Source organism: Balaenoptera borealis, assembly GCF_965194805.1.
Source record: "Balaenoptera borealis genome assembly, chromosome: 2".
Taxonomy (NCBI): domain Eukaryota; kingdom Metazoa; phylum Chordata; class Mammalia; order Artiodactyla; family Balaenopteridae; genus Balaenoptera; species Balaenoptera borealis.
This window is the reverse complement of record NC_138867.1, coordinates 78,930,183-78,954,134: the sequence shown is the minus strand read 5'-3', so window position 1 is coordinate 78,954,134 and position 23,952 is coordinate 78,930,183. Positions and strand designations below refer to the sequence as shown.

The 23,952-nt window shown below is 39.7% G+C and overlaps 1 protein-coding gene across 4 annotated transcripts in view; it reads right to left on the bottom strand.

Annotated features, from left to right (window-relative positions):
* RHOBTB3 (Rho related BTB domain containing 3) overlaps positions 1-23,952 on the bottom strand; it is an 83,266-nt gene that overhangs the window by 42,253 nt on the left and 17,061 nt on the right. For all 4 annotated transcript variants that reach the window (XM_082377292.1, XM_082377293.1, XM_082377291.1 and 1 more), the window contains exons 4-9: positions 23,334-23,488; positions 20,165-20,276; positions 17,304-17,669; positions 10,378-10,490; positions 7,204-7,324; positions 1,967-2,140 (exon numbers count right to left, since the gene is read on the bottom strand). In XM_082377292.1, the coding sequence (XP_082233418.1) occupies positions 1,967-2,140; positions 7,204-7,324; positions 10,378-10,490; positions 17,304-17,669; positions 20,165-20,276; positions 23,334-23,488 (1,041 nt within the window). The remainder of the gene's footprint in view (positions 1-1,966; positions 2,141-7,203; positions 7,325-10,377; positions 10,491-17,303; positions 17,670-20,164; positions 20,277-23,333; positions 23,489-23,952) is intronic.

Here is a 23,952-nt window from a genome sequence, read left to right as displayed (position 1 = left end):
TTCTTTCTTGTCCCTCTTTAAACTCCTTACATTCTTTGTAGCTAGGAACCAAGAAGAGCGTGTATGATAACTATTTATCATAATGAATAGATTATTTTTCTTTCTGCAATTTTCCCAATGCAAATTTTCCAGTATCTAGCTTAATTTTTTGATTATTCATTTTGACTCATTTCCCTCCCACACACACACCTTCACCTTTTACCAATTTTTAAAGTGTTTTGTCTTATAGTTATTATTGCTTTTCTGAGCATTTTTTCTAATTAGTAAGATAAAACTTAAAATCCAAAGCTTCAATTACTCTAGTGAGAGGATGATTAAGAAACCAAATTTTCTTATTATTTCAAAACTGGTCAAATTTTTAAATTTAATATATAAATTTGCCAATACTGAAATAATAAAATACACAATAACACACGTTCTGATAAGAATCAATGATGTCTTTTTTTTTTTTTGGCTGCGTTGGCTCTTCGTCGCTGTGTGCGGGTTTTCTCTAGTTGCGGTGAGCGGGGGCTACCCTTCATTGTGGTGCGTGGTCTTCTCATTGCGGCGGCTTCTCTTGTTGCAGAGCACAGGCTCTAGGCATGTGGGTTTCAGCAGTTGCAGCACGCGGGCTCAGTAGTTGTGGCACGTGGGTCCTAGAGCACGCAGACTTCAGTAGTTGTGGCTCGCGGGCTCTAGAGAGCAGGTTCAGTAGTTGTGGCGCACGGGCTTAGCTGCTCTGCGGCACGTGGGATCTTCCTGGACCAGGGCTCGAACCCGTGTCCCCTGCATTGGCAGGCGGATTCTTAACCACCACGCCACCAGGGAAGTCCAATGATTTCATTTTTATTAAACAGAAATGATAAGCCAGTCTTTAACACTGGTTTTGTAACTGGCTCCAAAATACTCTATAGAAAGCTGCAAGACCATTATTAATTCAATTAAAAGAATGTTCTGTTCTGGAACTTCTAAAACTTTTCACTAGAGGGCTCATGACTTGTTTAAAACTTAGGAGATTTCAATAACGAACATTGGAAGTCTTCCAAATCTAAAATTAAAGCAGTAAACCTGAAGAGAGGTATGGTCTGAAACGTGTAGTTTCTTGGCCAGGTTCTGTAACCAAGGTCTCAGGCTCCTGGACTAAGCCACCACGGGCTTATTCTAGTTGTGTTTGTGGTGGGAGCCATCTGGTGGCGAAAGGACAAAGACTAATTAAAATGGGCTTCCACGCCTGCATCCCAAGGCTCCAGGCCTGTTGAAAGGATTCTACAATTTCTCCAAAGTGCCTCCAGCTACAGGAAACCTGCAAGATCTGTTCCAACCTGAAGCTGCCATAGACAGTTCCTAGTTAATGGTGAGTAGGAAAATAAATCCTACAGTCCACTGGGCATTCTAAACCATTTAGGAAAAGTTTTTGGATAAGTCAGCTTTAGGAGTCTGACTCTAGGAGAAGTCAGGAAAAGTCAGACTTTTTAAGTTTTTTAATAAAAGTCAGAAAAAGCCCATCCTCCGGGCCAGAGAGATGACCAAAGGAGTCTCAGAATATTGAAATTCCTTAAAGTGCCTCAAACAGAAGTCAGAGCCATAACAGCAGCTGCCCAGCCCTTTTCTCCTCATGAAAGGACAGTGTTCTAAGGAGCTCTCTGATCCGGTGTGTAGAAGTGAAGCAGCCACTGGGTACCACAAGACACCTCCATTTCCAGGGTGCCTACAGCGATCAGCACGCTGTTGGTGCTGGCTGGGACATGTGAACTTATCCCAGGGTCTGAGCGCCCAGAAGAGGTACCCAGTCTCTGCTCTTCCATGAGAACTGACTGAAAGTTCACTGTTGTCCCCAAATCACCTCCACCTGCTTATTAGCACACTCCATGACATCAACTCTCATACACCTTAAACAAAAAGAGATTTCATAGAAAGCAATTTCTCAAAATGGGTTATCAGGAAAGAAAGAGTTATGAGATTCTATCTAACATTCATAATGGCTCACCTGGGCAACAGGAGTCTGTGTATAGGTATTCTAAGAATGACAAGAACGTCTCTTTGGAAACACCATAAACTGGAATCAGAACACTCTTTGCTTCCATGTAATTCCCATTAAACATGGCTGCCATCACTTCACACCGGGCCACCAGGACGGCCCTGTGGGCTGGCACCGTCGTACCTGTAAAGGTTAGACAGGGAAACAAAGCTAAGGGAGATAAACCTGCAGAGTTATTGTTCTAGCAATTTTCCTTCTAATTAGAATGGTATTGCAGTAGGCACGGCTAAGCTGATATTCAGAAACCAGATGTGGGTGTGATAACCTGTATTAAACTTTGGAGACTTTGTAGTTTTAAAATAAATTGAAAAATTAAGAGTTCAAAAGTTGACTTTGAAACCAACAATTTGCAAGTCAGGCAATTATTTGTTACTTAGTTTTTATTTCCTGAAGACAGAAACACTGAAATGCAATATTCTGCTTAATGTCTTTTTATCATGAAACATCTATTCTTTGCAATTGGCTTGAGACACCACCACCCTCCCCTGCCCATGTGTCTCAGAAGAAAACACAACCATTACTCACAGTACAGTCCTGGCTGGGTGGGCTTCCCTGAATCAGAAACAGTAAACCATCCTTAGCCTAAGTAGTCCATAGATCACAGCAGGAATGGCAAGGGAATCTCTTCTGGGGCCAAGGGGAGCATTTCAGACTTTATGGGTGACGTGGATGGGGACAACCTAGTCCCCTGCTTCCTCCCTGTCGTACGACCTCCACAGGGAAACTCTTTCCTAAATGAACAACGCCTGCCTGCTTGTGGGAGCGCCAGAGCGGCTTTCAGTTTTAAAGGCCCCTCAGTCTACACCCCTCACTGAAGCTCATTAAACTAAACTGACTCTCTCTCCAGTGAAAGCTTGCTAAGCTCTCCAGCTACTGCGCCACCGCACCAAGGCAGTGCCAGATGGGACGCATGCGGCCCAGGGCTCACAGGTGGAGAAGCAGTTCCTACCACTCCCACCACCTTAGGAAACCACGAACCCATAGTGAGCCCTCAGTTCAGTCTAGATCAGATCAACAGATCATCACCAAGCATCCACCATGTGCCAATCACCGTGTTTGGTACAAAGATGAGAAATACGGAGCTACCCTGCTTTGGAGTAGCCAAGCTTTTAGTTTGGTGGAAGACACCACCGCCAGTGTAAGTGACAAAACTGTGCCTTTCCAGAAAGTAACACTATGAGCCAGACCACTCTGCTCTGCCCAAGAGTCTTCACCTGGCAGCCCCTAAATCTCATACTTCTCAGGGACATATATTCTTCTCCAAAATATTTACAATTACTGTTCTTCATCCTCTTGAAATCCACGCAAAACATCTTCTGGCTCAGAAAAAGGAGAAAAAAGTTCCACGTAAACCCAGTGACTTTCTCCAAAACCAATAATCCCTCAGGATGCATACGCAACTCCGGACAGTGCCAGTTCTGAGCTCCCTGCTTGGTACTGTCACCCACACAGGCGCACCTCCCCCAGGAGGGCGCAGGGAGAAGCCAAAGGAGCTCTCTTCCCAGGTCCTCACCTACGAGCAGGCAGCCTCCCCTCTCAGCCCCTTCCCCTTCCTCTCTGCCTCTTTGCCTTTAGGTCACCTGCCCTCAAGGTTACAGTGCCCATCTCCGGGGGATAACCAGTTTCCATAACTAAAGCATGCTGGATATATTTGTACACGGCAATTGAAAAGGAATTCAAACAGGCGGTGTTATTTGACTTGTAACTTTAGTCTTAAAATCTTAAATAGGGAACCATGAAAAAAAGAAAAAGAAAATTCGAAGTATGGCTTAAACAAACTAGATAACCCATCATTTGGATTAAGCAGAGGGATTTAAGATTGGCAAGAAAATACCTAGTAGATAGTAGTAGATGGGAACGAAGCTTGATGGGTAACCTTGAAATTTTAACAGAAATTTTCCATTGATAATGTAGTTACAACAGAGTTACAAAACCAGCAACAAAACAGTCAGTACCTTAAAGCATTTTCAAAGCCCATTTCAAGCTTCGAATGTAGTTTGAAAAACCATTATACTTCCAAGAAAACATCCATTTCTGTTTCTCACCTTTTCAAACTACTGTTTTGGTGTTATAAATTGTTCTATTGTGAAACTGTAATACAATACCTCAGTATAGTCACATTTTTAAACATTGTACATAAACTGTATAAATGTATAAGCACTGTATAAAACATGCTGAATGAAAATAATGCAACGATTATTTATGCAACAGCAATAGGATAGAGCTGAAGAATTACTAGGGGGAAAAAGACATCAATTTTCAAGCTAAGAGATAAACATGTCCTTTCAAAATGTCAAGGCCTAAAGTAACTTTCCTTTGGAGTATTTAATTGTTATTGTTTTTGAAGAATTCTTTTTAAGGAAAAGAGTTTTAAGAGTGAAACAAAATTTAAAAGCCCAAGTTTCTAGTAACTTTGCACAGATTATCAAAGATCTTTGTTTTTTTATATACTAAAATAAAATACTACATTTGTCATACCTTCTTCACACTACTTGCCAAGTTTCAAAAATGAAATTTTTAGAATCATTTTTTGTTTTATTCTGAAAACAGGAAACCTGCCTAGCTCAAGAGAGATTTAGAATATGTACTAAGTAAACAAGACAGAATATAACTCTGTAAAAGTATTTTTCACAAGGCACAGATTCAAATGTCAAAAGGAAACATACCTTTCTACATCAGATCCAAAAGTTAACCATAACTAGTTTTAGGCTGCTTTTTTTAAAAGTATTTAATGGAAAAAGATACAAACTCAAGCAACAAATTGTGGGTTGTAGTTTTATATATATATATACATACACACACACACACACACACACATATATTTGTGTGTGTATATATATATATTTGTATATGTATATATTTGATGACTATTTACTTCAGGGATAGTAAATAGGTTTTATATCCCATGTCAACTCCAGCCAGTTGTCAGTGATGCCTGGAACATTTTTTTTTTTTTTTTTTTAATTTTATTTTTGGCTGTGTTGGGTCTTCGTTTCTGTGCGAGGGCTTTCTCTAGTTGTGGCAAGCGGGGGCCACTCTTCATCGCGGTGCGCGGGCCTCTCACTATCACCGCTTCTCTTGTTGCGGAGCACAGGCTCCAGACGCGCAGGCTCAGTAGTTGTGGCTCACGGGCCTAGTTGCTCCGCGGCATGTGGGATCTTCCCAGACCAGGGCTCGAACCCGTGTCCCCTGCATTAGCAGGCAGATTCTCAACCACTGTGCCACCAGGGAAGCCCTGGAACATTTTTTAAAAAGGATTTGCTACAGCCCTCGGTTCAGCACACAAAAAAAGCAGTGATCCACCAGTGTTGGATGCCATTGTAGGGGGAGCATAGTGGAGTCTGCCCATCAGGCCTCTAAACACACCTTTATATGCACCATCTCCATCTCCAAGACCACTCACCACTCTCCCAGGTAGAAACTAGTATCCCCATTTTATAGGTGAGGAAACAGAGGATCAGAAATGTAAAGTAACACAACAAAACCTATTATATAGTAAATATGCATCCAAGCAAGACCCTGACCTGGTCTGTTACTATCATCTCATCAAGCTTAACACTAAAAAGGACCTTTTAGAATCTACATGGTTCACTTTCTCCACTTTACAAATGAGAAGACTCAAGGCCAGACATATTAAGGACTTGCCCAAGGACACACACTGGTTGGAAGGCAAAGCCAAGGCTAGAGCTAGCGCTCCAGACCCTCCTCCAGAGCAGACAACACTGCTGCTTCTACACTCTGGAAGCTGCCCTCCCCACACTCCTCAGAGCTCAGTTTGCCTCTCCTCCAGCTGATGGCAGAGAAGCTGTTGCTGGACCCTGCTTCCACCCATTCCTGCTTCTCTCTGCTCCTGACTCCCTCAGAGACCTTGGCTGTTGAGCTGAGGAGGCTACAAAGGGTACTAGAGCAGCTGCCATTCAGCATCAGCACAGGCATTACAAGGAACCCTTGCAGATCCAGCGTCTGCAAAGGTGGGGTGTGAGCAGGTGCCTGCAAAGGGTCAGTAGGTGGAATCATGGAAGAAAAGCAAAAGACTATGAGAAAGGATTCTCCACATCACTGCTGTTTCTTTTCTCTTAACACAACATATATTTTCATGCATTAAATATTCCCCATGAAAATCTTTTCAGTAGGTTACACTAACAATGTTTGGTGTCAGTGCTTCCTATGCAAATTATAAGCAAATTTAGTCCCTTGTTAGCTTTCTTTTTACCAAATCATTTTTTATATAATTTCAAGGTCACTCACTGTCCCATTCTCAGTGGCCCACGCTCACATTGCAGCTACTAACAGTAGCTTAGCCAAACGCACCTTGGAAAGTTTCCAATTCACTGTTTGTCTTGGCAAGTGAGCAGAGTTACAAGTAAAACGATCTTTCTGGGGAAAATTTTTAAAAAGTAAATTACTGTTAGCTGCCATACATTTCTACCATAAAATTAAATTATATCTTCCTTTTGGTAATAGCCCATCTGAAGTGCTACTTAAGTCATCTGAAACAACTCCTTCTAGTCTTCTTGCATAATTGAAGGTATTTCACAATTCATTTTTAATACTATGCTTTCAATCTACTAAAGTGACCAAAGTATCCAAGCGAATAATCAATAATGGGCATTAAAACAGCTCATGTTTATTAAAATTAGGTAGCATTACTTTGCTACAGAGATAAAAAGCAGCTCTCCGCTGCTCCGGTGGTAATTCTCAGTGCCATAAGGAGAAAATGTAGCAATATCTACGGATGCCTGATGTAAGCCAGGCACGACCCTCAACCAGACTAGTTCCTTTTGCTCAATTAAGAGAGCTGAAAAAATAAACTAGAGGTAATATAATGTTAAGGGGGCTGGTTTCAGATGATTCAAAAACTAGGATCTTAAAGAAACACACAAACAAAAATATACAAGGGGGCGATATTACAGATCACCCCGTCCCTTGCTGGTGCCTAAAAGTTAATGAAGCATTGGGTAAGGAAATAAAAATAAGGAAAAAAATATATACATTTCTTTTCTTATTTTAATAAAATATCTCATTTCCCTAGAAAATTTTTGTAGAAATTCAAGCCGTGTTAATCTACATCCTACAATAGAGAACAGTCATTCCTTCACCCAAAATATTCGAAGCTGAAATAGAAAGTTAGGTAAGAAAACAAGAAATAAAAATGAATAATGAACTTTGTAAAAATTGAACTATACCTTGTATTTCGAAGACAACATCAGCAAGCATTGGTTTATTAAGGAAAAACTTGAGGGAAGTGTTATAAAACCACAGAGGTTTTCTGGCTTGATAGGTTTTGCAGTTCCTCAGGCAATTAAACTATAAGGAAAAATAAAAATACAAGGGGAAATGTTATACAATATGCTTTGGTAATTTGCCTAGAGAATTTGGAAAACTGTGCTAAATGTCTAAAGAAGTAATGATTACCTCCTCTATGGCATCTCTGATCACAGCTTTCACGGAAACTTACCCTCAAGAACTACATCTGCTACCTGTCAATGAGCAACACTGCCCTATGCAGCACTCACAGCGGTGAAGGAATTGGCTAAGTGAAAACTCGACTCTACAGCTGAGAAGCTGTGGGGTCCTGAATCCCCACAGACTTTTGTTAGCTGGGAAACAGACAACAGTAGTGCAATCTCATATGAACACCTAGTACAATATGTTTGCATATACAACCTGCTTGTTTATTCACTAATTAAGAAAATATATACACAAAACTTAATTTGTAATTAAGAAAACATATTTTTCACCTATCACACCATGTCCTACTGCTCACTAGATCCAACATTAAAACACCTGAGAGTGATGGATTAATTCATCTCCATCTTAATCTGCAAACTTATAATCCTGAATATCTTTCCTGCCCATAGCTGTCATTGCTGGAATCTTGATCATCAAAGGTTGACTGCATCTATGATCTGGAGCTCTGGAGAACCTGTCCCATGACCACACCTATCTGTCCTCTCACAACTGCTAACTGGCGGGCTCCAGTAACACCATCTCTGACCTGGGGGTTTCCAGCCTTCCTCTGCTCTCCACTCAGGATTTGGTGCTTTGTTTATCCTTTCTGTGATCCTTCAGACAATCCTTTCTGACAACCCCAGAAACTGAGGGCCAGCTCCTCTTCCCTCACCCATCACCCATTTCCCTGGCTGACGCTCAGAACCTCAGCCTGGGGTAGACTCTGACCCTCTGCTTGGCTAGGTAGGGAATTCAGAAAGCTTTATCCCTAAGAAATAATCAAGCATACAACTTTAGCAATAAGAATAAACGGCACCTACTCCCCACTCTGGGTTAATCTACTATGGTGGGAAGTTAAAATGTTTGGCGAGAAGGAAAAAATGTTATCCTTCCTCCCAAAGAACATACACTCCAGAATGACATCCATGAGCAAAACAGACAACCAAAACAGGATAATACAAATCCTGCTCCTATAGTCTCAGGTCCTACACACAATATACTTTCATACACATTGAAGGAACTCTTGGAGAGGGTTTGGGTGACTGCCACACATAAAGGAGAGGAACGGTGAAAAAGCATCACCAGAACCTGAGAGCTAGAAGGGGTTTTAGAAATCAGCCAGTTTATCCCTCATTTTATAAAAAGCCCTGAGAAGACTTACTCAAAGCCACAGGTAATTTGTGGCAGACTCACAATTTAAATGTTTATTTCCTGATTCCCAATACTCAATGAAGGAGAGAGACCCTTACCCCGGGAAAGCACAGGAAGAAAGCATAGAAGAAATCTTCTGTCCTCCTGTGCAAAGGAGGGAATTTAGTTCAATTTCATGGAATAATATAGTCCCCAGCTTTCCCTTCCCCCAGAAGAATTTGTTTTATTCTTGGTACTCAAAGGAATGACTGTGTTCAGAATCCAACCCAAGGAAAGGCTCAGGTTTAGAACAAAAGGCAACACTTCCATCCTAACCATTTATATAAAGCTTATGAATTTGTACGTCATGAATATATGTAGATGTACTTCAGGTATGGATATATACAGATTATGAATCTGTTGTAACAGATTTCCTTGTCACCTATGCCTCGAATTTTTTTTTTTTTTTTTTTGGCTGCACCATGAGGCTTGTTGGATCTCAGTTCCCCAACCAGGGATTGAACCCAGGCCATGGCAGTGAAAGCCCAAATCCTAACCACTGGGCCACCAGGGAACTCCCACCTACGTCTTGAATTTGAAAAAAATGGGAGGGCAGAAGTTTGCAGAGAATACAGATGTACATTTTCACTGGTCCATGAACAAGTTAATCTAGGGAACTTATGAAAAGCAGAATGCAAGTTTATGTGCACGTTTCTACAAAAGCATTATTTAGTTGAATTAGATTGTAAGAGAGCTGCCACCCTGCCATACACCTGTACAACTGGACAGCTTCTGTGTGCTTACTTCAATGTGTTATTAAAACAAGAAAAGAAAGGTCTTGCCCCTTAATTCCATGTTACTTTGTTAAAAAAAAAAAAAAGAGAGAGAGAGAGATCATTTTCTCAATTAAAGAATAGTTGGGAGTCTTTATAAAAGTCGATGCAGTTTTAAAATATTAAATTGTTAATAAACTTAGGTTGTAGAATTGACAGTCGTCTGTATAAAAATCAAAGAAATAATCTTTTTTTTTACAGTTAATATAAACCTATATCCTGCTAAGCATTGCACACAACTTACCTTTTTTATCTACTGTAGCCAATTTGTTTATCACAGAATCTGAAATAAGAATACACTGGCTATACTGTATAATGTAGTCATCTTAAAATTTAACAAACTTACTTTTAAGGCCCTTATAGACTCTGCACAATCTGTTACTAGAGCTTTCATGTGTACAAGTTTATGACCATATACAAAGTCTACATTTTTATAATCTTTGAACCTAATGTATAATTTTAAATCTATACTAGGTGAGAAACAAATCCTTAACTGTCTACCTAGTCAAACAGATTTCTCGGAACTCTTGAAAAAGACACACACAGAAACTGCCTTGCGCCTGAAAGCTGTTTGGAGTGAAATCGTGAGCAGTGAGAAGGCATCCCCCCACAGCAAGCTTAACTGTAACTGGACAAATTCAACAGCCCTTCATTCTTGACATAGATTGCATATTCCCAGAGCCCTAGGGGAATGTCTCAGAGAATGGAATTCACAAACCAACATTTTAAAGACATGACTCACACATATTTGAATTCTCACATGAAATAAAATCAGAGATAGCAAGAAATCATGTGTTTATATTTAAAATATTTAAATGGAAAAAATATACTTAAGGAAAACTATATATTATTGACACTCCTCACGACTCAGTATATTCATCCATAGTATATCAGTTATAATTCAGAGAAAGTCAAAGTAAACTAACTTACAATAAACTAATTTACCTTTCCTGGTGTTTTTAAAATGCATTTAACTTTCTCAATTACATTTGAAACATCCCCAGAATCTTTCAACTTCTTCCTGATATCTTCTTCCAATTCTTCCCACTGGAAGGCGCCTGTGAACAAATTAATATACATTGGATTTTCTGTTAGAGCAGGAATAAAAATAAATCTTTTATTAGGTATCAATGTTCCTTTTTTTAGTATTTTCTTTTAATTTTTATTTATCAAATATATATCCGTGTAATTACACTAAAACATTTAAACAGCTCTCACATTAAAAAAAAAAAGTTTGCCTTCACCTAAATTATTTCTCAAAACCTGGAGTCCTTCTTCCTGAACAGCTACTATCTCTTTATAGTAGGTGATCAGCTAGCAATAACAGCAATGGCTAGTATATGAGTTCCCATCACAAGTGGTCCAAACCCAAATTATTTACTTGCCCTGAGTAAGAGGTAGTTGTGGTCCTTTCTAAGGTTGGATTAAATCATACTCATCATGGAGAGTAGTGACTACCATCAGGCAGAGGAGCAGAATGTATTCAGAAGGTCTCATGCATTGTCAGGGTCACAGTAGGATGTTCCATAGCCAAGTCTACAGAACCAACCTGAAGAAGGGAGCTCGATAATTTTCTGATGAGCTACACAACCATGACATTAGAAAAAAATCACCCCAACTGGTCCCTTCCTCCCTTGTTTTCACCCCAACCCACTTTCAAGCCATCTCTTTCTAGGCTCACTTCACTTCTGTCAGCTCCTTTTCCTCTGTGTCTTACAAAACACAGGGTCAGCAAAAGCTCCCCTTTTCCCCAAACACTCCTCTCACTTGGCCTACAGCAGCCTCCTACCCAGCCTCCCTGCTCCCGGGTGGCCTTTTCCCCATCAAATGTATCTTGTTATCAATGCTGATAAGTTTCCAAAAGTGTATTTTGAGATTACCCCTATCCATCCCATGGCTTACAGAAAGTCCTAACTCCTAAAAATATAACTCAAAAAGGTGTAGACACAACTGGGAGACCCAGTTTCTAGTTTTATCTCTGCCAGTAATGACTGGTGTTAATTTAGGCAAGTCGCTTCACCTCTCTGGGTAACTTGAGATCCTTTTCTATCTACTCTCAATCTAGCTCTTCTGATGTTTCCCTTCATGTACCCAGAACTTTGCCAGATGCCTTCTTGAATACCGGGGAGTGGAGAGGGCACAGAATAAATATTTATTGAACCAATGAGATCAGGCAATTGCAGCCAGGCTGTACCAAGGAGATCCAAAGCTCATCTGAAGAATCACATTGACAGTCCAGTTGCTCTCAGGCCTCATTACAGCTGAGCCCCGCAGTACTTAGCATGTTTGCCTATCTTTAAACTTCTCCTTACCTGCCCTTGACAAGAATGCTGACAGAAGCGAAGTGTAGTAGTTTTCCTCTTCCTCAACTAATGATTTTCAACTTAAAGTCACGTACTCTTTTCACAATCTGATAAATTTTTGGCTCACCACTCCCGAAAATTTCCAATGCACATATAGACATTGCAGTCTGTATAGAAATGTTAGGAGTATAGCTGATTCACTTTGTTATAAAGCAGAAACTAACACACCATTGTAAAGCAATTATACTCCAATAAAGATGTTAAAAAATTTTTTTAATAATAAAAAAGGTAATTAAAAATATTTTTAAAAAATGTTAGGAGTAGAAGAACCCCTTAGAAGCCAAGGGACCCCAAATCAAGAAAATTCACTCTAAGCCAGTGATTCTCACCTCTAGCTGTGCATTACATTTACCTGGAGATCGTTTATAAAATACCATTGGAGGTTTTATCCCCAGACCAGTTAGATTAGAATTTCTGGGGCTGGGGCCCGGACATCAATTTTAAAAGCCTCCCAGGTGATTCTAATGTGTATTGAGAGCTGACAACTATTGCTCTTCCTTTAGACATTTCATCCACTATCAAAACCCAGGGTCAGTGGCAAGCAACAAACAGTGTATGTATGTAGTTTTGACTGTCTACACTCATGCATGTTAAAGGACAGCACAGATATTGTTTCTTAAAAGTAAAGTTATATTAACTAAAGAACATCTACACAATACATCTCCATTCAGAAGAGTACTTGAAAGAAAGCAAGCATCAAATCTAAATATATGGGATTAGTAGCAGGTAAATCTCTACAGTCCACCAATCTGTTTGAGAACACACACAGAAAGATCCAATAACTGAAAAGGAAAGTAAGACTAGTTCATAAGGGCACTCTAATGATTGGGCTGTTTTCATAATTAGAAATGCTAATCAAACCATCTTTGACACTTAGGTCCTAATAAAGCAACAGTCAGACTAAGATTTTCTTTTCTTTCTTTTTTTTTGTGTGTGTGTGGTAATAACATTTAACATGCGATCTATCCTCCTAACATCATTTTAAGTACACAATACATTATGTTAACAATAGGCATAATGTTGTACATACAGCAGAGCTCTAGAACTTGTCTTGCATAACTGACTGCGATTTTCTTTAGTTAACTTCTCAGAGCACCTATTTACTTAGACCCTTAGAGAGCATGGTCTACCACTGTGCATTCAGCTGTGTTTTCATGCAGTGCAGAATAATTTCAGGAGCTGGAAAATACTATGCTCATTTCCACAGATTCATTTACTTTGGCAGCATTTCATTAAGTGATGTGAAATTCTAAGGGCCATCTGTGGCAGGAAGAGCTCAAAACTAAATTCTTGAGCCTCTTACAAAGACTTCAATTCCTCACCATCTGAGATCCCTTGACTCAGGAATTTGCCAGCATAAAGACTGTGTAGTGTATTGTAAGAATGTTACAATTGTACACCATTTAAGGATTATTCCTCAAGACCAGGAAACTGCCGGCCTCACTTTTCAGATTATTCCTCCTTCAGTGTTAGCCATTAAGTACTCAGACATTACGCAGTGTTAACAGTTTCCAAGAGGAAATTAACATATGCAAAACATACACACTTTCACTGTATCTGTTTGCTCAGAAATTTGAATAGGAAAATAAACAGAAGCCTTTATTATATGGGTAAAGTTTTAACCAGAGGATTAAACAGGCCCTTCCTAAATACAGGACCCAAATGTCCATGGTGACACAATACCTACAAAATTTCAAATTCCTAAAGGTTAAAAAAAAAAGAAGCATGTTATTTAAAAAGAATTAAGACAGTCTTTGTAATTTGGTTCATTTTTTTTTTATAAAGCAGGAGATAGGTTTAATCGGGTTTTTCAGCCCATGTTTTTGCTCAGGGCAAATATTCCCAAGCACGCCCTGTCATGGAGTTCTGCCTCTGCATCCCAGCCCAACTGACGTGAGTACAACTGGCTCCTGTCCTCCGCGGTTCCCTCCAAAACCCGCGGACAGGCCTGGGCTGCTGTGAGGAAACCAGTGTGTAATTGGGTCTTAAGACTTGTGCTCTGTTCAAAAGTTTTTAAATGTTCAACAACAATAAGACAAACAAACAAACAAAACACACAAGCCTGGCCTCTTTATTGAAGTCTCTAAGAAAAAAAAATTAGGTTTAATATTTTAGTTTGCTTTGATTTAAAAAAAAAATTTTTTTTTTTAAAGTAACCGATTCAGAAAGACTAAAAGGGTAAAACAAAACATCAATAAACGTTTAGACATTTGAGAATGGGAATCTGGTTGATTTTTCTTAACAAATTTTCTGCATTTTTCAAAACTGTCTTTACTGTGCAAATATAGCTTTAATGTCTTTTAAACACAGCAAACAATATCATTTTTGCTTGAGTCTAAAGTTATACTTTGTAAATAACTGAAGAATAATTAACAGGTACCTGCTGAAGCATTTATTTTCCCATTTCCTCAACCCACATCCGGGTCTCCCTGTAGCCCCAGGTCAATGGCCTGTGGCCCTGCTCATACCTGACACCACCTCTTGACCGGGTCACATACAAGCAGAGTTCAGAGCAGAAACGTAACAGCTCAGTATCAGACTACGAAGCCTGTGCTCTGAACTGGTCACGGGCTTGTAGCTCAGCAACTCCTCCCTGCCATCATCATGCCCCTCTGCCCTCTAATCACTATTCCCAGGCTCACTTAGTTTCCACCCAACCGCTAAGCATTCACTTTCCCCAACTTCAGGCAGGGGCTACAAGAAGGCACAGACAGCCCCAGTTCCAGACAGCTCCGCATCAGTCAGCCTTGCAGCTGACTCCATTCTGACCCTGTGCCCTGAGACTAATAACTGGGTTCCTCTCCTGGGCCTCTGGGCTGAATTCCAGGCCCTTATCCGCTGTGGCTGGTCCCAGTTCTTCCAAGAGCAGGTGCTGCAGCTACTTGTGGGCCATGGCATCAGCATTGCCTGGAGACTGTTGGAAATGCAGAACCTCATGCCCCACCCAGGTCCCACTGAATCAGAATCTGTACATTAACAAGATCACCTGGTGACTTGTATGCACTTTAAGGTTTGAAAACCACCGGTCCAGATGATGGACAAGCCGCAAGACCAACCAACTACCTATTTTCAGAATGTTGGCCTTCCTAAGGCTGAGCTCCAGAATAACAGGGCCTTCTGACTGGACTCCTGTCTTGCCTGCTCTATTCCATCTTCCCACCATCACCAGAGATGATCTTTCTAAAGCCCAGTCTGATCATGCATAAAATTCTAGATCAGCTTCTAAGGACATTAGGAACAGCTCCCACTGGCCTTGCCAGTCTCAGCTCCTTCCAGCCATCACCTCCCACTCTATGCTCCAGCCATGGAAACTACCTGTGGTTCCCAGAAAACAGCAATCACCAAAAATTACATTTTCATTAATGTAAGTTTCTCAATATATTAATTTCTTTCAAAAAGCATTAGAGTGAACACATGAAAAAGTTATAATGGACTCCGGGGAAGGGGACTGGGGGATGAGGAGAACTTTTTCTTTTTTTTTCCCCTTTTTTCCATCTACAAGTATTAATTTTACAATTAAAAAAAAAATTACTCCCTAGGAGAAAGACAAGCAGGTTCTGTCACTGGAGGGACATCTAGCTATTTTATTGCTACCATACTAAACAGGATAAAACTGACCTCAAAGTGTTTGTGTGCCTTTGAAAGTATTTAATGGATACTGTGGGAAACTTGCTAAATAATTTATAATTTCAACAGCAAACTCATTGAAAAGAAAAGCCAAACACTTCCTTCATGGTTCTCTGACATATCATTAAAGACATTTTTTTCTTTTAACATGTAAACATTTTGGTTTTTCAAAATTAGTCTTAAATTCTGAACTGTGAGATTCTAAGTTTAAACATAAAAATCCATAGTACTAAATGAAGTCTAACTTATCTGGTTTATTCATATGATGATTCACAGCTATTAGCGTCTACTCACTAGTTCAACCAACACTTACAGAGAAGCCTCCACGCTGAAGGCACTGTGCTGGCATGCTCTCTACGAGTGGTTATTTATGCCTTTTCCAAGCCAATAGTCACTGAACAATGGATTTAATACCTACCACCACATTCTACTCCAATACGTATATTTTTAATCCACTTAAATCTGCATGCTGCAACTGTGTTTCTCACAACCATTAATTTTTATTTTAACTTATAAAACTAAAAACAACCCAAATGAAAAAAAGGGAAATCTTAACATCAATCATTTCAACTGAAGGCTACCCAAATCTTTGACGCTAAATAACACTTTTTTCTTTATTTCCAAACTTTTATAAACTTGTCATCAATCTGCAATTCTGAAGTCTAAAAACAGATCATAAATGTTTCTCCAGACACATTCCAGAGAAGGATCGACCTCAACCTAATAATTCATCAGCATATGATTCCAAGTAGAAAAAGAAAACTAAAGAAGAGAGAAATCTGGGACTTCCCTGGTTGCGCCGTGGTTAAGAATCCACCTGCCAATGCAGGGGACACGGGTTCAAGCCCTGGTCCGGGAAGATCCCACATGCCGTGGAGCAACTAAGCACGTGCGCCACAACTACTGAGCCTGAGCTCTAGAGCCCGCGAGCCATAACTACTGAAGCCCGTGCGCCTAGAGCCCGTGCTCCCCAACAAGTGAAGCCCCCGCAATGAGAAGCCCGCGCACCGCAACGAAGAGTAGCCCCCGCTCACCACAACTAGAGAAAGCCCGCACGCAGCAACGAAGACCCAATGCAGCCATAAATAAATAAATAAATAATTTTAAAAAAAAGAGAAATCTTCAGAAAATGTATATTTAGATGCTTACTTTAAAAATCATTTTACATCCATTCTTTTCCATTCTTATATAGGACACTTAGATGTGAGACCTTCAGTTCATCTGCTAAAATAACTCATGAAGAGTCTAATCTTTAGAATATACATGCTACTCAGTTTTTAAAAGGACAAGAAGAAAAACAATTGATAAGCTGAATCTTACAAAGAGCACAGTAAATAAAAGAAGTAAAGTCTAAAATAATCATAGCCAAAGTTGATCAGATCTCAGCTTGAACTAACTTTAGACTAACATTAGCAACTGTTTCTAGTTGCTAAACTGAATGCAATGACCATGCTAACTTCTCTCCTCAATTCCCTCCAAAATCTGGGTCAAACAAACAAAAAAAATGAATAAGTAGCTAAAGACACTTATTTTCATATATACATGAAGTATTTTATTTCTTTAAAGTTAAAATGGACAATAAATTCTTGTATTTTCACATTTTGGAGTTTTTTAAAAATAAAATACTAAAATAGCTGCTCAATAGGAAAAGAGATTATTGTTTTTACAAGTAGATTTAAAACCAAGGCAAGGAAACTTGTAAAGAGACAGAAAGCTTGGACCAATTCCTATCGATAAAGCAAAATACTACTTCATGTATAATCGTCACCTCAGATGGTAGGAAGAAGAGAAATGTAAAACCAACCAGTATAGCCTGAGACCACAGGCTATACTTCATTTCAAAAGCTTATGAGAATGTGCCAGAACCATTTGACAAGATACCTGAATAAATGAAGCGCAGAATGTCCGATAAACAAGAACAGAAGAGGGCATCTTTAACAATGACTCGTAAGGGTGGGTTGCCTGGAGACTCCTGGCTAGCACCTGGAAACGCAGGATCTCTGTTTATAGCAAAGAGATCCTGGGTAGTTCGGATGATACTGGAATCCTGAATGTCAGCAGGACTCTTCACATTGAAAAGCAGCATGAAAACATGGCTGACGGCACAGAGAACGATCTTGTGGGCCTCAGCCACTTCCTTTAAATCTGGGTTGTAAAACACCACATCCACACACTGGCAGCAGAACAGCAAGTTATTCAGGTCAGCGTTATAATGTGATGCTTCAGCCTTCAAGACAGGCATTTTTTCTGTTTCAAAGAAGAAAAAAAATAAATAATAAATTATTCTTTAGGTCTATGGGCCCCCATCATTTCCGGTTTGTTTCAAACACAACAAAACAATATTTTTTAGTATTATTAGGTTGAACTATATGAAGTTGCCAATATTTGGCCATTTCTGACCTATAAAACAGCACTTTCTGTATAGCTTAATCTAATTATAAACACATATAAACTAATTACCCAGGGATTAAAACAGACACACAGAAATACTGTATTTACTTTGTGTAGTGCAAATGAAAAATGTACTAATGCCATGAAGAGCATTTCTCACTACGTGTGTCCCAAAGTAAAATTCTTCTCCAAATACTGAATTTTAGTATGTTGGTTGTCATCATCCTTTACTTTCACCAGATAAAAAAACTCAAAGAAATTACTGAATAAGTTCTGAAGAACCCAACCTCACATCTGAAGTTGTTTTCTTTCTGGGACTAGAAATGGAGGTGGAGGGATAAATTGTTAAAACTGCAGCCTTTCAAAGCTAGGGCTCAGAGTCTTAGACTCTATTGTTTGAAACCATCGTGAACATTTTATTCTGATGCTAAAATTTTTTTTTCCTCCTAGTAAAACACTATGCTTCCCGAGAACCAGCTCCTTCCCCTCAGCACACCTCAGGGAGATTGCTGTCTAGGCTCCCTGAGTTCCAAGAGGGGATGTTACCTTCCATTTCCTAGTGTGGTTGCTAACAAAATTAGCTTAGCCTCCATCAAATGCAGGACCTCCACACAGAGGACCACACCCTAGGCCCTCATCATAGGTCCTAATTGTGAACTCTCTGCAACAGCTGCGCTGAGGACAGTGTGATCTGTGAAGGGTTGCTTGAAGGTTATGCAACCATCTAAACAAGTGCAATTCAAACTTCTTCAGGAATAAAAATTTTATTCTAAAGCAAAATTTTATTCTAAAGCAAAACTCCTGTCTACAAAATGGACAACAACAAGGTAGGTTGGGGGCCAGGCTCTTTCTGCACTGTACCCTACCCAGCCTCCTCTCCACTGCCAGAGGCACCTTACAGACCCTGAAAGTCTGAGAACAGTTTGAAAGCCACATGCCCCAGAGCCCAGGATCTGTCCTTAGAACAAGTCAGCACCAGAACAAACGTGTACCCAGACTGGGTTATGTTCAGTGTGAACCCAGACTGGACCCTGGGTTACAATCAGTGCAATTCCACAGCTCTCCCATTGGAAGGGGTACAAGAGACAGTCTTGTGGAAGCTGAGGCTGTACTGCTGACAGGACACTCCTGAAGGCCCTGCCCACTATCCCACCTAGCGTCCCCAGATGAAGACCCACAGGAGAAACTCCTTTTAGTGCTAAATGACATGAAATACTTTGCTTTCTCTGAGGAACTGGTATGTTTTCTCTTCTTGATTAACAAGAACTAAGAAATTATCTGTCAATATTATTTATTTGGCTATTCCCCACTCTTCTTCTCATCCAGACAGTACTTAAGGCTCCAGTGTTTGCTACATAACAGACCATGTCGCCCCTTTCACTGTGCACACCACTAAGTGCAAAGTCAATTTAATGGTCTATGTATCCACATTTTTTAAAACTTGGAATTGACTTCCTGTACAAATTTATACTTTCCTGGTTTGTTAACTTACATTCATTCATTCAACAAATATTTATCAAGTACCTTTTTAAAATAATATCCATAATTAATTGATCTGAATAGAGTACTAGTCTACCATTGCTATCACAAAATTATGCAATAAATTCTGATAACAGTTGATGTAATTTTATTTATTTTTAACTATTGTCTTCTAAACTTGTATTATGAACATTTTCAAACATTCAAAAAAGTTGAAAGAATGATACAATGAGCACACATATATCTTGCCCTTAAATTCTATAATTATTAATATTTTGTCATTTTTGGCTTTATCTCTAGATTTTCTCTCTCCCTCTCTCACTCATGAACCATTTAAAAGTAAGTTGTAATCATCAGGATAGTTCAGTTCTAAATACTTTCACATTTATCTCCTAAAAATAAGGACATTCTTCTATTAACCACAATACTATTATCGTACATAAAAAAATTAACAGTAATTCCATAATATCATCTAATTTCCTGTCCATATTGAAATTTTACCCAACTGTCCCAAGAACATCTTTTAGATGTTTTTATTGAACCAGGATCCACTCAAGTTTCATGCATTACATTTGGTTATTTCTCATTAGACTATAATCTAGAACAGCTCTCTACCACACACACTATTTTTAAGAATCCATAGGCTCAAGTTTTTAAGACAACAGTCCTCAAAATGTGGTCCAGGTACCACCTGCTTCTGAATCATCTGGGAAGCTTATTTAAAAATCAGATTCAGGCTCCATCCCAGATTTACTGAATCAAAATGCCAAATGAGTCCTGAACACACTCAAAATTGAGAACAACTGCTATGACTTGTGAAATGATCTACAATAAATATCAACTGAATGTCTAGACATTGGCTAATAATGCACCTGGTTGTTCAAGCTGAGGTGGTCTAATTCCGTGAAACGAGTTGCTCATTTTCCTTTTCTTCATTTTTTCACTTGTCTTCTGATTCAAGGCTTGAATCATAAAATACTCCAACTAAAACATGAATCAAATTTTAATTAAAGCTCCAATGAAATGATGTATCTGACATGATTATTTGTACCCCAAACCACATCTGCCAAGTGTTTTTAATGCCAGTACCAACTACATGTATGCTTTAGCAAACACTTTTAAACAATTTGTTTTATTAAAAAAAAAAAATCTTTCAAGCAGAACAGATTGTGCCTTGTCTAAACATAAATAAACTATCAATCAATCAGGAACTGTATTTTCTCTTGAATAATCAAGAAAGCCAAGCAGTACAACTGTGTGACTGCCAATAACCATCTCGTGGGCAACCACAGCAACTAATACTAGAGAAATTCAAGGCAAGAACAGATCTGGCTCTATGTCACATATACCCATATCAACTAGGAAAGTTCACACGCGCTCTACTTCTTTTCCTGAATAAGTTACTTTGAAATACATCATTTATTATATAAATTAAAAATCTTAACCACATGCACTTACATAGCTCCAGGCGTATGAGGCCTGGGGCAAAAGTACAAATGGAGGTCCACATACCACATACTTAAATATTTAAGTGTTGTAAATCAAGAAAATAAACTGTTATGTAAAATATATTCTGTCCTCCTGCTTTGACCAGTATGTCATCATTAAAGCCTGGAAGGCCAGGTTCAGATTTAAATTCTTAGAGTCCTCGGGAGTTTCATGCAGCACAGGGAGAGCTGGCCCCTAACTCCTGGGACCCAAGACCACCCCTCCTCTTCTCTCCCGCTCCTCCACCCCACACCTCCTCACCTGAGGAGGCTGGTGCATACAGGCGGACATCCACACCTATACAACAAGGCCCCATCCACTGTGCCCTCCCCCGCTCCCCATATGCAGTCCCCCCTCAGCCACCACTCAGGACTAGGGGTGCAAACACCGGCTATGCAGTCCACCTTCAGGAGGACAGACGCAGGAAAGAGGCCTGTACAGACCTGGGAAACAGATTCAGAGCCAGCTGGTCAGAGAATTCTGGGGTCCTGGGTTTGGGGGCATGGTCGCAGCACTGTTCCACAGAGCTCTCTGCTCTGTTTTGATGGAAATGTCCTATAACATCTGTGCTAATCATCGGAACAGTAGCCACTAGCTACGTGTAGCTATAGAGTACCTGAAATGTAGATCGTGCACCTGAGGAACCGAATTATTTTTTAATTAATTTAAATATAAACAGCCACGTGTGGCTAGTGGCTGCCACATGGATGATGCAGCTCAGGAAGGGAGCTACTAGCTGTAGTGGGCACATCCCCATGGCTCCATCAACTCGTGCCCTATGGGAAGGGGTGCAACTGGAGGAGGACCAGATAAGGCTTTCTAGAGCTCCAGGGCACATGCCACCCTTGCCCAGGTCTGAGGGTAACACTGCACAGCTCTTCCTCCCCGACTCTTAAACACAAGATAGTAAAATGCTCCTTTCACTCTGACATTATCACTCCATCCATATTCTTGCAAATACCATTGTTTCTTACACTCAAGATCCCAGTCGTACTTTACTATTCAAGAGTCTAAAACGAGATCTTTCTCATCTTATTTTCATATTCTCATTAAGTCTTGAGTTAGCGAAAAAAGAAACCGCCAAGTTTTTCTCCTAACTTTGACCACACCTTCAATTCTCATCATGCCTCCAACACTAGGTGTTAGGAACAAAGAGAAACAATGAGAGAAAAGAAGAGAAAGTGGGAGTTGGGAAATGGGAAGAGTGATCCTGAGAATTTCAGGGTCAGGAACCTGGAAAGGGGAACCAGGAGACCAAAGGCCCCCAAGAGCTCCATCTTCTCCAACAAATGAAACCAAACTATCTTCCCCGACACACACACAACTCCCTAGGAATTTCAGGGAAATGTAAAATTCTTACAACAAACTAAGATTTTTTTAAGCCACTGCAATATAATCAGCTTGACAGAAAAATTACATTTCACCCCTCTTTACCTTTCTACCCACTGCTCATCACTAAACAAATAAGACAGAAGATTCTCACAGTCATTGATAACATCAATTGTGAGTGTATCTTCCTTAATGCTATATTATTGTTTCTTTACATTACTGAATGAATAATAGCCATTTATATTTGACAGAAATCAGAACTATTATATTGGGTTCTTATTTTATCTTTGGTTCTTATTTGGAGTTGAGTATCTCCAGAACAAATGAAATTTCTCAGGTCATCTGTAGACACCTCAACATTTCGACATGAATATATACCATGAAGAGTCTGGCATACTGGATAAAGTACTTGATGAAGAGCTAGGAACTGATGGAGAAGTCCAAAGTGCTCCTGCTTAATGTAGGGTTTACTTTGGTTTAAGCCTCTTGTCAATGTTTACTAGATTTGTCTGTTGAAAGGAGTCACTCCTTAGAGGGTTGAAAAGATAGTTCCAAAGTCAGTAGTACTTAAATGATACAACTCCACAGGTATTCTCCAAGGGCCACGCAATCCTAGTGTCGTAGCGTAGGTGCTGTGGGCTAAGGTGGGCCTCAAAATACCTGCAGGGCCCAATGGATGCCTCTGCAACAGAGCAGCAGACCCTGGCTCCCCCCCACCTGTCCAACAAGAAGCCACTTGTACGAGTAGTTCCTCTGGATATTTTGTGAGCTACAGCAAAATCAGGAGTATATGAAATCTTGCCGAAGCACACATAGTGAAGAAAAATCATCCTTCTCAAGTACTAGACAGAAATGAAGGAGAACTTTCAGGCCCTGCTGGTTCAGGTTGCCAGGCTCATCAAGCTGTGTAAAGATTACTAAATCTTTTCACTAAAAGTGACAAAATGTCAGTTGCTGAACAGACATCACGGGTTTGTGTAAAGTGTCATCAAATGGAAAATTCAAAGTATCGTATTAGACAACAGAAAATGTTTCATTTGGAGAGAGAAGTAAAATTAGAGTTTTACTCTGACAAAACCTTTTTTGTATTTGCTCCCGTTTTATTTCACAAGGTTAAAAGTAATCCTGCTTTTAAAACTAAAGTTCTAATTGAGGCTCTGGAAAACAGCTAAAGAGCCAACCTGACAAATGACTCTAATTTATGTGACTGAAATTTCCACTTACCACTCCTCCAAAATATTTTCCTATGTAGAAGTCATCAAGGCTGTGCAGTTCCAGATAGGTGGCTCCTAGTTCTTTAGCAAGTTGGATCCCTTCCGTCGTACTGACACAGCTCCCTCTGTCTGAGGTACACAGTGGGCATGTGCAAGGTAACTCTTCTGAGAAAATGAATATGAGGAACAAAGACTTTTGAAATTAAACATGAAAAAATGTACCTAGACAACCTGGACATTAAACAGCAAATTAAGAGCTCATGCCAGAATCACAGTTCAGGGCCATTTAGTATATCCACTAGTCACTAGACTCTGAATAAGAAGTGTCAGTGATAACAGCAAGGTCCCTAAGATAACCAAGCTTTAAATGCAAGAAGAATGAATAGGATCTTAGAAAACAGAAGAATTTTTAAATAGGTGAATGAATATTACCAAGGCTATTATAGTAATTAGACCAATCAGCCCGTAATGCCAGGCCTGCTTCCTTTTATACAACCTTGACATCCTGAATATCAATACAAAATCAACAACCTGACTGCCCATAGAAACCATGGATTGGCGCTTTTTTTTTTTTTGTAATAAACTTTAAATATATTCACTAAGTTTGAATAGATCTTATACTTTTATTT